Genomic DNA, 11,963 nt, shown 5'->3' on the forward strand with positions numbered 1-11,963 from the left:
CAGCCCAGGATGATCTGTGGGAAGGGCTGGAGCTGCATTAAGGGGACCTTCAGAGATCACAACCTCCACCCCCCTGCCATGGACACCTCCCACAGCCCAGGGTGCTCCAAGCCCCATCCAACCTTCAACACTGCCAGGGATGGGGCAGCCACAGGGGCAACCTGGGCAACTAGGGGCTCAGCACCCTCACACCAAATACTTCCTTATATCCAATTGCAATCTCCCCTCTTTCAGCTTGAAACCATCCCCCCCTGTCCTATCACTCCATTCACTGCTGCTGGGAGATGGTCTCTGGCACCTGCCTGGGCTCTCTGCCCCCCTCAGAGGGGCTGTGGCTTTCCCCAGGGTGCTGCTGGGCTGAGCCAAGTGCAGGTGCAATGCCTGGTGATCCTCCTTGACTGGCAAGTGCTCCCCCCCCCCAGCCACTTTCTCCCCACCCTCTCCCATCTCTTGGGTCATAGCTGGAGCCAAGGGGTCACTCAGAGTGTGGAAAAGAGCCTTTATTTAGGAAGCACGTGGCACCAGTGCTCCTGAGCCCTCTTCCCTGCTGTCACCCGCCAACATCCCTACAAACCACCCACCCCCAGTTCCTGCTCCTTGATCTCCCCCCTTCAAGGCAGCTCCCCAAGACCCTCTGCCCATCCCAAACCCCAGCCATCCACCTCCACCCCCCTGTGAGCACCCACCCCTGTGCCAGCCCAACAGGCACCACAGCCCCTGGTTCTGTGCCCACCCCACTGGCTGCTCTCCAGCCAGGGTGGTTCCAGCACAGGGCCAGGAGCAGGGACATCTCCCTGTCCCTGCCCTGCTACCGGTGTGGGGGCTGCTGGGGGCTGAGGGGGGGGATGTGTCCCCCCGGGTGCAGGGGTGAGCCTGGCTGGGGGGTTTCAGAGCAGGGAGGTACAGACTGCTGTCCCAGGGCTGGGAGGTGGTGTCTGGGAGGTGCAGCTGGCATGGCAAAGGGCACAGCAGCCTCTGAGGGGATGGGGAAGGGGGGCACGAAGCCTTGGGAGAGGTCAAAGGCTTTGGGGACCCCTCCGCTCCACAGTGGGGCAAGGCGGATGGGTGCTGAGCTAGCCAAGGCATCTGGGTGACCCACGGGGTCCCTGCCAGACCCCTCCTTCTGCAGCAGCTCCTGCAGTTTCTCCAGCTGTGTCCGGCAGATGTGGGAGCGCGTACGGCTCTGGCAGAAGGACTCCAGAAAGGAGGTGAGAGGCAGGTCCTGGGCCAGGAACTGCTCTACCTGTGCCTGTGGGATGGGCAGGGGGACAGCATCGGAGCTGGGGGGCCATGGAGGGAGCACAGACAGCTGAGCAACCCCCAGACCCTGAGCTCTTCTCCAGGGCCTGGCACAAGGGAGAGCACAGAGAGGAGTCTGTGGGTCAGGTAAGGAAGGGGCTGCACTATGGGGGTCTCACCTCTGACTCTGCCTCGGAGGCTTCGAGTCTGGCTTGGAGCCGTCCCAGGGCACTCTGTGGGCTCCACTTCTCCAGATACAACTCTGTGTCAGGAGGAGATAGAGCTGCAACAAACCTCCCCCAGGATGCCCCCACTGTGATGCTTCCCAACCCCAAGCACTAAGCCCCCCACCCCCAAACACATCCCTGGAGCCACCTGCACACCCAAGCCTGCATCCTATCATGGAATCAGCCCAGCTGAGGGTTAGGGATCAGCATCACCCCCACTGCTCCTGATCATGGCTAGGCCATTTCCCTGGGGTAGGTTCGAGGGTGCTGAGCCCACCTGGGGGTCCCTCATGTTAATGTGGGCTGCTGTGGCTGTGCCAGGCTCTGCCTTGCCCCATCCCCTCACTCACTCACTCACCCAGGCGCTGCTGCTTGTCCCAGCACAGCTCCCGGATCTCCTGCAGCTCCTGGTACTTGATGGCCAAGGAAGCTTTCCCATCCTCCAGCCGAGGGCGCAGGGAGAGGTTCACCTTGGCCAGGCTGCAGTTGGAAGCCAAACACATCTCCCGCTCCAGCTGCAGGCTCTGGAACTGTGGGGAAGGGCAGAGGGGCCACGTGTCAGTACCGAGAGAAACAGGACACAACAAATGATCCGAGGCTCTGGAGCCAGGCTGAGAGTTGGGCTCCAGGGATTGGGATCGCAGCCTTCACTTAAAGGGGCTCATAAGAAAGATGGGGACAAACTTCTTGTGAGGATGACAGAGCCCTGGCACACAGAATCTCCTTCTCTGGAGACATTCCAACCCCACCTGGATGTATCCCTGTGTGACCTGCTAGAGCTGACCCTGCTCTGGCAGGGGGTTGGACTGGATGATCTTTCAAGGTCCTTTCCAACCCCTCATTTTCTGTGATTCTTAGTAGGGCCTTTAGTGATAGGACAAAGGGTGATGATTTGAAACCATCAGAGAGGTTTAAAATCATAAAAGAGGGGACATATAGACTGGATATTAGAAAGAAATTTTTACAGTGGGGGTGGTGAGACCCTGGCCCAGGTTGCCCAGAAGGGTGGTGGGTGCTCCATCCCTGGAAACATCCCAGAGCAGGCTGGATCTATCCCTGGAAACATTCCAGACCAGGCTGGATGGGGCTGTGAACACCCTGATGTGGTTAAGGTGTCCCTGCTCACTGCAGGGGTTGGGCTGGATGAGTCCATCCAACCCAAACCATCCTGTTATTCTGTGAAATGGGCAGAACCAGCCAGAGCTGGCAGCCTGCTGGGAGGGGGTCCAGCTCCATTCCAGGGCAAACCCCCTCCTCCTGCACTGTCCCCACCTTTCTGCTTCACCTGGGAAGGGCAGAGGGGAGGCAGTGGCTGTGTCTGGGCTACCCACAGCTCAGGGCAGCTGACCCAGAATGTGTCAAAACTACCGAACCCTCTGCACGGGAAAGGCCTCGCTCGTTATCGGGGGTGTCAGGAGGGACACACACCCCATCTTCTGCCCACCCAAACATGGTGCTGGGCTGTGCTCTGAGAGAGGCCCAGGGGAAAGATGCTGTAATCAGGCAGAGAATGCTGTTAAAATAACCTGATTGGGTCTCGCAGAGGAGCCCCGGGACCGGCTGGAGCCGGGGGGGGGCTCATCCCGGCTGCCGGGATGGAGTCAGGAGTGGGGGGCACGGCGAGGGGCCAGGGGCTGCCAGACCCCCAGGGCCCCCATCCCCTCGGGGTTGTGGCCCTGCTCGAGGGTTTGGTGGCCCGGGGCTGCTCCTCGGGCTCGGCGGGCGCCATTTCAGGTGTCACAGGGAAAACAAGGACCGTCGGGGGATGCCCGGCCCGGGCGCGGCTCCATCCCGCACCGGGATTGCCCCGCGGGGCCATGCTGCGGGACACCGACCCCCCCGGGCTCCCCCCAAGCCCCCGACCCCCGCCCGTACCTTCCTGCTGAGGCGGGCGGCTCGCTGCAGCCGGGGCTCGTCCTGCAGGAGGGCGCGGAGCTGCGCGGTGCTGAGCGCCCCGAAACGGCGCGGGGAGCCGGGGGGTGCCGGGGGCCGGGACATGGGCCGGGACTCGGGTGGGCACGGGCCGGGACACCCCCTGCCCGCCCGCCCGCCCCCGCCACCGGGAGCAGCCCCCGCCCCCCGCCCGCCTCCGCCGGTGTTAAAGGAACCGCTGCTGAGCCCAGGGAGATGCGGGTCTGCACCGAACCGCCCCCGGCTGGGGGGAGTCAGCACTGCACCTCCGCACTGCAGCCCGCACTGCACCCCCGCACTGCACCCCCGCACTGCACCTAGCACTGCACCTAGCACTGCACCCTCCACTGAGCACCCTGCTCTGGGGATTCCTGCACTGCAGATCCACCTCAATCCCTTGGGAGCTGCCCCCCTCGTCATGGGAGCTGCTCTCCGCAGGGTGTTGTTGTGGTCACTAAATATTTGAAAGGATTCAGAGACAAATATATGAAGAAGTATTTCAGGAAGCAGAAACCTGCCTGAGGGCTACCAGGACATCTCTGAGCTGGAACCTCCCCTTGCTGTCTTGCCCTGTTCTTACTCTTTAAATAAAAGATGCGGTGGAGAAGCTGGGGAAAAGTAACTCGGGAGGTGGGAAACTTCTGGGGAGCAGAGGTGTAGGGACAGCCAGGAACTGCCCCTGGAGCAGGGGCTGCTCTGTCCTGGCTGTGGAGTGAATACCTGGTGGGAGAGAGACAGCAGTCAATGTCCTTCCCGTGTCACCTCAAACCACCAGGGAGCTGGGTGAAGGGAAGCTGCCACTGGGGAGCAGGAGGTGCTGGAGCCACTGGAAGCCACTGGGAGCTGGAGGTCATTGCTGTTGGGTGGCCAAGAGCCCAGCAGGATTTAGGAAGCATTTGGATGGGCAGCTTGGAATCAGAAGCTGTATGGAGCTGGTGCTGCTGAAGGGGAGATGGGAACCTGTCAGCTCACTGGGATGTGCTGTGGTGGAGGGACAAGGCAGCAATGCAGAGACACCCACCCCCTGAGTACCCCCTCCTGAGTCGGAGGGTGCCAGCCCAGTTGTACTCTGAGGATATTTTAGGATTCCTGCACCTCCTGGCCTGTGTCTCTCTCTGCTGCCTTTAGAGAGCCCCAGAAGAAGAGAGAACTGATGGGATGAGAAACATTCACTCCTTAAACTGGAAAGGCAAAAGCAATTCAAATTCTGCCTGTCAGCTGGAGAGCCTAGAGACCCAGAAGTGTCATTTCACAGCCTGTTCAGTGCCACCTGACGTCACTGAGCCTGTTGTGGGGGGCAACTTCCTGACAGCCATCCTCCAGCTACCATCTCATCCTCTTGGTGCAGAAATGCTTCTTTTCCAGCAGGTCAGGTCCTTCCCAGGGATGCCCAATGCCCCCTCCCTGTGCTGTGGTGCCAGCATGGCCTTTGCTCAGAGGGAATGTCCCTCTGTGTCACCGAGGGTAACTGGAGTTGGGAGAGGTACCCCTGGGCTCTCTAGTCCAACCTCTGCATGGCAGAGTTGATCCCCAAACCAGACCAGGCTACAGAGGGCTATGTCTCCTTGAATTTTTGGGTGCCCAATCCAGCACCAAGCCTGGAGATGCTCCCATCTCTGGAGAGGGCCACCTGACACTGCAGAGTCCCTGAAGGGACACCTTCCAAAGCCAACTGGGGACACCTTCCAAAGCCAAGAGCACTCTTGGCCTTGAAGTAGAACTCACAGCTGGTGCTCTGCCACCCCAAGACAAAGCCAGAAATGGATTGCAAAGGTGAAAGTGCATCTCAAACAGTTTGTTCTGGCAGTGCCAGAGTGTTGTGGGATGGAGGACCCAAAGGGGCCTTGTCCTGCAGAGCCTCACAGCATCAGCTCTGCACTTTTCCTAGCAAACATTCATCTAAATTGGTCTCAAAAACTTGGGTATGGTGACCCAATTCCTGTAATTCCCTCATTAGCACCTCCTAACATCTAACCCACTTCTTTTTTGCTTCCATTTCAATTCACTGTCTCTGCCCAGCAGACAGATTGGCTTCAAAATCATGTTTCTGCAGGACCAAAGCATGACTGTGCAAGGAGCAGATCCTCACAGACTCAGCAGGACCAGGACTTTGGCACCAGGACAATGCCACAGCTTTTGACCCTGGACTATGATGATGTTGTGGGAAGGTTCTTCCAGGTGACAGGACCCATCTGAGCCCCTCTGTTTTGCTCACAGTCCTTTACCTCAGTGTAACTTGACTTACTCTTCTTAAATCCATCCTTGTGAGAATCCCTCCATGTTTCTTCCCTCCACAAACCCCAGGACTCCAGTCCCAGCACCTGATACGGCATATCTGGGGTCCCAGTGGAAACACATCAGAGATGCAGAACAGACATTCCTTAGCAGAGAATGAGCTCAAGGAAAAAATTTATTGGGATGCTTTACCAGACACTGCAGAGAGACATGGAATACATGGAAATTTGTGGCATGTGGCTTTTTTCTTGCTATGAATTCTGGAGGCAGCTGAGAAGGTATGAAAAGTCACTCCAGGCTGAGTGTCTTCCTCCCACAGGGGAAGTACATGTGGAATCCAAAAATTTCACAAGTTTTTTAAAATTTTTTTTATTCTTGATTATGAACATAGTAACAAGGAATCAATGGCAAGCACAGGGGAAAAGAGCTCAGCAGAGGGGAAGCCTGCACTAAGGGGAGGAATGGGAAAGTGGCCTTTCACTAAAACCTACCACCCTTGGGCTCCCCTCTCTGCTCCAGGGAGGCTCAAGGTCTGTGGCCATGCAGAGCCTTTGCAGAGTGTCCAGTGAGGACAGGAGAGGGTGGCAGCACTAGCAGTAGGTAGCTGGTTTGATGAGGATAAGGGAGGACTTGCAGTTCCCTTTGCACAGGCTGCCCCATGACATTCCACCCTTGAAATTCAGCCGTACAGAGTAACAGGAGGAGAACCACCACCCCCCCTCGTAGCTGTAGGCACAGTTCTTACTGTAGGTGTCCTGATCCCGATCCTTTGTAGAGAACTTCATGTTGTCGTGCATGGTTTTGGGATTGTCTGAGGTCATGGCATCCCCTGCAGTCCCCTCGTAGGCCCCCAGCCTCAGCCGGTAGCCGTGGGGCTCATCTTCCACGAAGAAGAGGTTGTAGTCTGCAATATGGATGTTGTCTGCCGAGTCCTGGATGACAAACCTGACCTGGTAGACCTTCTGCTTGGAGATCTGATGGATGTACTCAGTGCCCAGCCAGTACTCGGTGCGGACGTTCCCGAAGCCGTACTTGTAGGTGGTCCAGGACTCAGCCCAGGTGACAGGAGTGTCCCTCTGGTTCCTCTGGATGACGGTCCAGCCCCCCTTGGTGGCATTCATCTCGCAGTACACCACGAGGTGGTGCAGTCCCTTGGGCTGGATGATGTAGATGCCGCTGTGGCTGCCGGCAGGGAGCTCGCTGCAGTCCTTGGGCCAACCTGAGGCAGGAGAGGGGGTGATGGAGGCTCCCACAAGGAGACACCGAAAGCACCCGTGGCTGCACCCTGCTGCACACACACCCTGGGGCTGCACGCGTGACATGTGCTCACAGGAGCACAGCAAACTCTTGAAATAATCTTCTTTAGCCCTTCACAGGTATCTCAGAAACCCTGGACTCATGATCAAGACATCCACAGAGCTGATCATTGGATCAGCCCTTGGCATCTCAACAGGGAAAAATCCATCTGTTTTCTGTGGGCTTACCGAGCAGCTCATTGGATAATTCCTGACTTGCTTGATTTGGTTATGGTCTTTTCATGATCCAGAGTGTCAGCCCTTTATACAACAACCAGCTGATCACTCCTACACACTCCTGGGCAGGGACTTGCTCCACTCCCAGTACCTCTGCTTCTGGTTCTTCCCATCCAGGGATCCTATGGCCTACTGCTGACCCTGTCAGTTCAGTAACACAGTCAGTCCCTCTCTTACCTTGTCTTCTCATCAGCTGTCGAGTGAAAACAGGACAATAACCTGTCACCACTTCCCAGAGGCCAGTAACAAATCATCACTTTCCAGTGCAGATCTTTAGGTGGAAAATTCCACGTGCTAAAGATCCTCAGCAATTACTGGGCCCAGGACATGGCTGCTAATAGAGTTCCCCCCAAGTTAGGAGCTGTGGCACCTCTGTAGCCCATCAGAAAATCAGTGTTTTTTCTGGGAGAAGCCTGCCAGATGTAGGACACAGGCTAAGGGGGCTGAGAGCTCTTCATGAGCTTCTGTTTGCTGAAACTTTATGAGCAGATGCACTCCTTGAGAAAAGACTCACCATGGCCTGCTGGCTGGCGGGGGGCAACGTCTCGGACCTGCCTAAGGTGGTTGTCACCATCATCTGAATTAAAAAAAACAAAGGAGAGAGGAGTGAGCATTGAGAGTAGACATCTCAAATCCCTGCTTGGAGAGCACAATCTTCTACAGGTGATATTCCTGTTCTTCTGTCATGGCTCCTGGTTCCAGAGAGACTTCACCATTCCAGGTGTTGGTCTGTTGGTGGTTGGAAGATGATTGTTAAAGTGTAGGAGAAGCAATTAGGAAGGAGCTCGGGAAGAAGAGTGAATAAAGGGGGAACAAACAGGAAAGCAGACACAGGAAAATTGGTGCAGGTGTCAGGAGTTGGGAGAGAGACTGTTCAGCTGCCTCCAAAGGGAATTTGAAGGGTGTTGTGGAAGTAAGGATGGTTTAGGATGGATTAATGCAAATCTTTTGCAAGGATATCTTGTGTTTATCCATTAATGGCTACAAAACAGAGGAACAAATCACAGGCTGATAGAATCATAAAAACTATTTCTGTGTTTGCCCTGCCCTTACAAAGTGTTTAGCTGAAACCTCTTGCACTGTGTATAAGCCCATTCCTTCTTTTACTACATCCAGAGCACCTTTTTCCTGCAGACTGTAATATTGCTTTCATTTCCTCCTCCATGGTCTTCTGATTTTGGGGCTAAACCACCGCATTCTTCAGCCTTCCCTGACACAGTCTTCCTGCCAGATTTTTGACCCCTTTCCTTTTGATTGTCTCCAAATGTATCTTGAAGTCCACCAGTGAACATGGTGGTTGTCCTGAGCCCCTGCAGAGTGGAAATAGTCACATAACATGGTGTGGAGGACTTTCCTTCCATGGTATTCACTGCAGTCATATGAAGCTGTCCACTCATGTTGCCTTCCTAAGACACCAGCTGCCCCCGCTTCTTTCTGCCTTCACTTCCCACCCATTTGTAAGCACTCCTCCACAAGTCCAGAGTTTTGAATGTTATCCTGTCTCCTCTGGCTTGCCTCCCTGCTTACCCATCCCATGTTGATGGTGCTCATGTTTTCAGACCACCCCACCAGCAGGCTGGGCAAGAGATGAGTGTGAAGCCCAGAGCAAACTCTCTTTCTCTACTCAGACTTTCAGTTCTCAGTGAAGCCCAAGCTCTTGCCTTGGTCATGATTGCTCCCTGTGCCAGTGGTTCCCCAGCTGCAGATCTTTACAGGGAAGGCTGATGTGGAACCAGCAGCAAACACTTGACCCTTGAGCTTGGCTGCCAAGAACTCTTCTTCCTCACTTGGGAGGGACCCAGCTTTCTGTTGTACCATGCACCACCCACAGCCCCCAGTGTTATTCCAAGAGCATTTCTTGGAGGCTTCCTCATTGCTCCAATATACCCCAGGATTTGCACATTGCTCTGTGCCAACATCTGTTTGACTCCTCTTTGTCATTGTCACTACTTTAGACTCCTTTTAGTAACTTCACTTTGTTCTTCCTTGTATTCAATTCTTGAATTCAGTTCTCTGCTGACCCTGTGATTTCCACAGGTAGCTACTGATCCCCATCTCCTCTGCCTTAACACCTTTACCAGGGCTTTCCCATGGAACAGCCCATGGCTCAGAATACCCTTGGCTCAGTCTTGCTGCCAATGAGACCAAACCTGTCCCTTCTCCTGAGATTCTTTGAACTCTGGACTTTGGACTTCTGGGAGAAGAACTTCACAGCACCCAGAAGAGACAGGCAGCAAGCAGAGGAGGACTCTGAAATGATTCTTGTTCTGCCTGCACTGATATTGTCCACTCAGAGAGCAGGATTTACTTCTTTCTCCACGTTACAGACGTGGTTAGGCTGCTGAGTGGCTCTGGGTAGGATCTGACTGAACATGACCCTGTTTGCCCATTCCTGTCTCCCTGCTATACTTACCTGGCTCTGAGCCCTCGGGAGGAGCATTCATAATGTCATCCACAGTGCCATTGAGCAGATGCAGGTTCATAACCTCAAAGACTGGAAGAGATGTTGCCAGGGTCAGCAGGCAGGTGAAAAGCAGGAGACAAAGGCGCCGGGTAGCTGAAATAGGAAGAGATTGGGAAAAGAAGAGGTCACAACTCTTACATTACAGAGCCACAAATTCCATTTGAATCCTTTACTTGAAGAGTGATGTAGGAAAATAAAATTATTTAAATGCAGAACTCCCGCTTGGAGCCACAAACCCAAATTCACTCATTTTGATGGGCTGCTATACACTCATCAGCAGGAATCATTAGTGGTGGTACCTGCTGGTGCTGGGAAATGTGAAAACCTTGTCCAAACCCTGTAACAAGAACTCCTGCTAAAATCTAAGTTTTGGGGCTGCAGATAACAAGCAGGGTGAGCATGAAGGGAGGAATCCCCTTTCCCCCTGGCCCCTGGGTGGTGTAAGCTGGGACTATCCCTGCCTCCAGCCCAGGTTTGTAAGCAGAAAGAACCCAGATGCCTGGGGTGGGAACAGGTCCCAGGCAGGCATCTGGGTACTTCTCTGCTCTGCATGAAAGCAGCATGACTGAGAGGGGTGGCACAAACTTACAGGAATTACTGCCTGGCTGTAATGTCTTTTATGTCTTTTATATTTTTTATTATGTCTTTTATAATTTTTATATGGCTTCTTCAAAATTTACATGTGTAGCCAGCTCCTCAGGTCTGCCCTTGTGCAGAGCAGCTTGGAAAACCAGCACACTGTTTACAACATTAAATCTAAATAAAATAATAGGAAGTTTATCATGGTTCCTAGAGAGTGAGATGGCATCTGCCCATGGGGAAATCTCTTGGTGCTCTGACACGTGGCTCACCCTGGCAGATTACCAATGTGATCCCTCCCCTGCTGGAAAAGGAGCAGAGCCAAAGCTGTGGTGCTGCCCTGGGGTAGCTGGGCTTGGCACCATTCCCTGAGGTGCCTGAGATGGGAAATGCTCAATGATGCCATTGAGCCTGCAGATCTGCAGCCTGGAACTGCTGCCCTAGGGAAAAGCAGCACTTTCTGGGAATGCTCAGAGCCATCCCAAGCCCTAGTGCTGGTTTCAGTTTTACAGTAAAAGTCTTTGAAAACACATTGCACTCCAGCTCATTTGCATCTCAGTTCCTACGTAGCATTTAGTATCTTGGTACACTTGTGTTTAGAGGCATGTTTAAAGATACTTCTTCTCTAGACCACCAGGGAAGCAATGATCCCTCCACTGCTGGCCAATTCCCCCAGGACTGTCCATGAGAGCTCCAGGTGGGAAGGAGCTGCAGGGCAGAATATCAGCCCCTCCTGGCTGTGTTTCTGGGGACAGCAGTTTGCTTTTGAGCATCTATTCTAGCCTTGATACCTACTCAATATTGCTCCTTAAGCAAGAATATATGTATTAAAAAATTAATTTTCTGTTCTAGGCTATTTAATACTCTCCTTGCGAACCAAAAAGTGCAGAGAATATTTAGTAAATATGAGGCTGGCAAAATGGGCTACCTGGCTATGCTGACACAGAACATGCAGAACATGCAGACTCCTGCTCTACCTCCCAGCCCAGAGCACAGCAAGCCCAAGGAAATGTCACAGACTGTGCACTGGGATGCTCTGGGATGGCTGGGGCATGGTGTGAAGACAAAGCCCTGTGACATGCAGCCACAAAGCAGTGGTGATGCCCATCCCACCCCATCCCACCCCACACTCACCCATGCTGTCTCTGCAGGGACCCTGTGGAGCTGAGTGGCTTTGCCCTGGCTGGAGGGGTGTCCTGAAAGTTATTATAGGGCTGGGCAGGTTGGGGGGGTGGAGGCACAAGACCTAAACCCCAGCACTTGTGTCCTGCTGGCTGGCAACAGGATTGGTGGCTTAACCCTTATCTTCTCTTCACCCCGCAACACCCTCAGACAATGGGGGCTGTGTCTGGGCAAGGTGAAGAGCTTTCTGCTCAGGCAAAGCAAATAATTTGGTGCCAATAAGCCAAGTACCTTAAAGCAAGCACAGTTCACAGATCCTGGCTGTCCCTAAAGGGTTTCCCCAGGGAATGGCATCCCATGGGCTCCTCTGCACATTTCAACATCTGGGTAAGCAAACACCCAGCCGGCATTGCCCCTCCTGAATGGAAATCAAGTATCAGACGAAAATTGCTCTCTCCAGAGCAGGCATTGAGCCCAACAGCTCCTGGGGACCCTGTCAGACCCTTCAGGGAAGAGGTACTCCAGTGTTCCTGGCAATCTGTGCTCTGCAGTTCAGAAAGGCCAGGCCGGGCTGCCCCTTGCGCAAGGTCCGTGGAGGTTCCCCAGGTCCCTTCCCATGGAGTGGTGACCTGATGCTGATGTAAAATGGTCTCA

At 54.3% G+C, this 11,963-nt stretch overlaps 2 protein-coding genes across 2 annotated transcripts; both read right to left on the minus strand.

The window, feature by feature from the left end:
- Positions 1–489: 489 nt before the first annotated feature.
- Positions 490–3,525, minus strand: VPS37D (VPS37D subunit of ESCRT-I). Its single transcript, XM_030462748.1, has 4 exons — positions 3,342–3,525; positions 1,825–1,996; positions 1,419–1,501; positions 490–1,249 (listed from the first exon to the last, which is right to left on the minus strand). The coding sequence occupies exons 1-4, from the start codon at positions 3,462–3,464 to the stop codon at positions 809–811; spliced, it is 819 nt and encodes a 272-aa protein (XP_030318608.1). The 5' UTR covers positions 3,465–3,525; the 3' UTR covers positions 490–808.
- A 2,677-nt stretch (positions 3,526–6,202) lies between these two features.
- On the minus strand, positions 6,203–11,325 carry LOC103535868 (fibrinogen-like protein 1-like protein). Its single transcript, XM_030462668.1, has 4 exons — positions 11,322–11,325; positions 9,558–9,701; positions 7,659–7,721; positions 6,203–6,831 (listed from the first exon to the last, which is right to left on the minus strand). Exons 1-4 carry the CDS (start codon positions 11,323–11,325, stop codon positions 6,203–6,205), a joined length of 840 nt encoding a protein of 279 aa, XP_030318528.1.
- Positions 11,326–11,963: the final 638 nt, after the last annotated feature.

Source organism: Calypte anna, chromosome 19, assembly GCF_003957555.1.
Source record: "Calypte anna isolate BGI_N300 chromosome 19, bCalAnn1_v1.p, whole genome shotgun sequence".
NCBI classification, from domain to species: domain Eukaryota; kingdom Metazoa; phylum Chordata; class Aves; order Apodiformes; family Trochilidae; genus Calypte; species Calypte anna.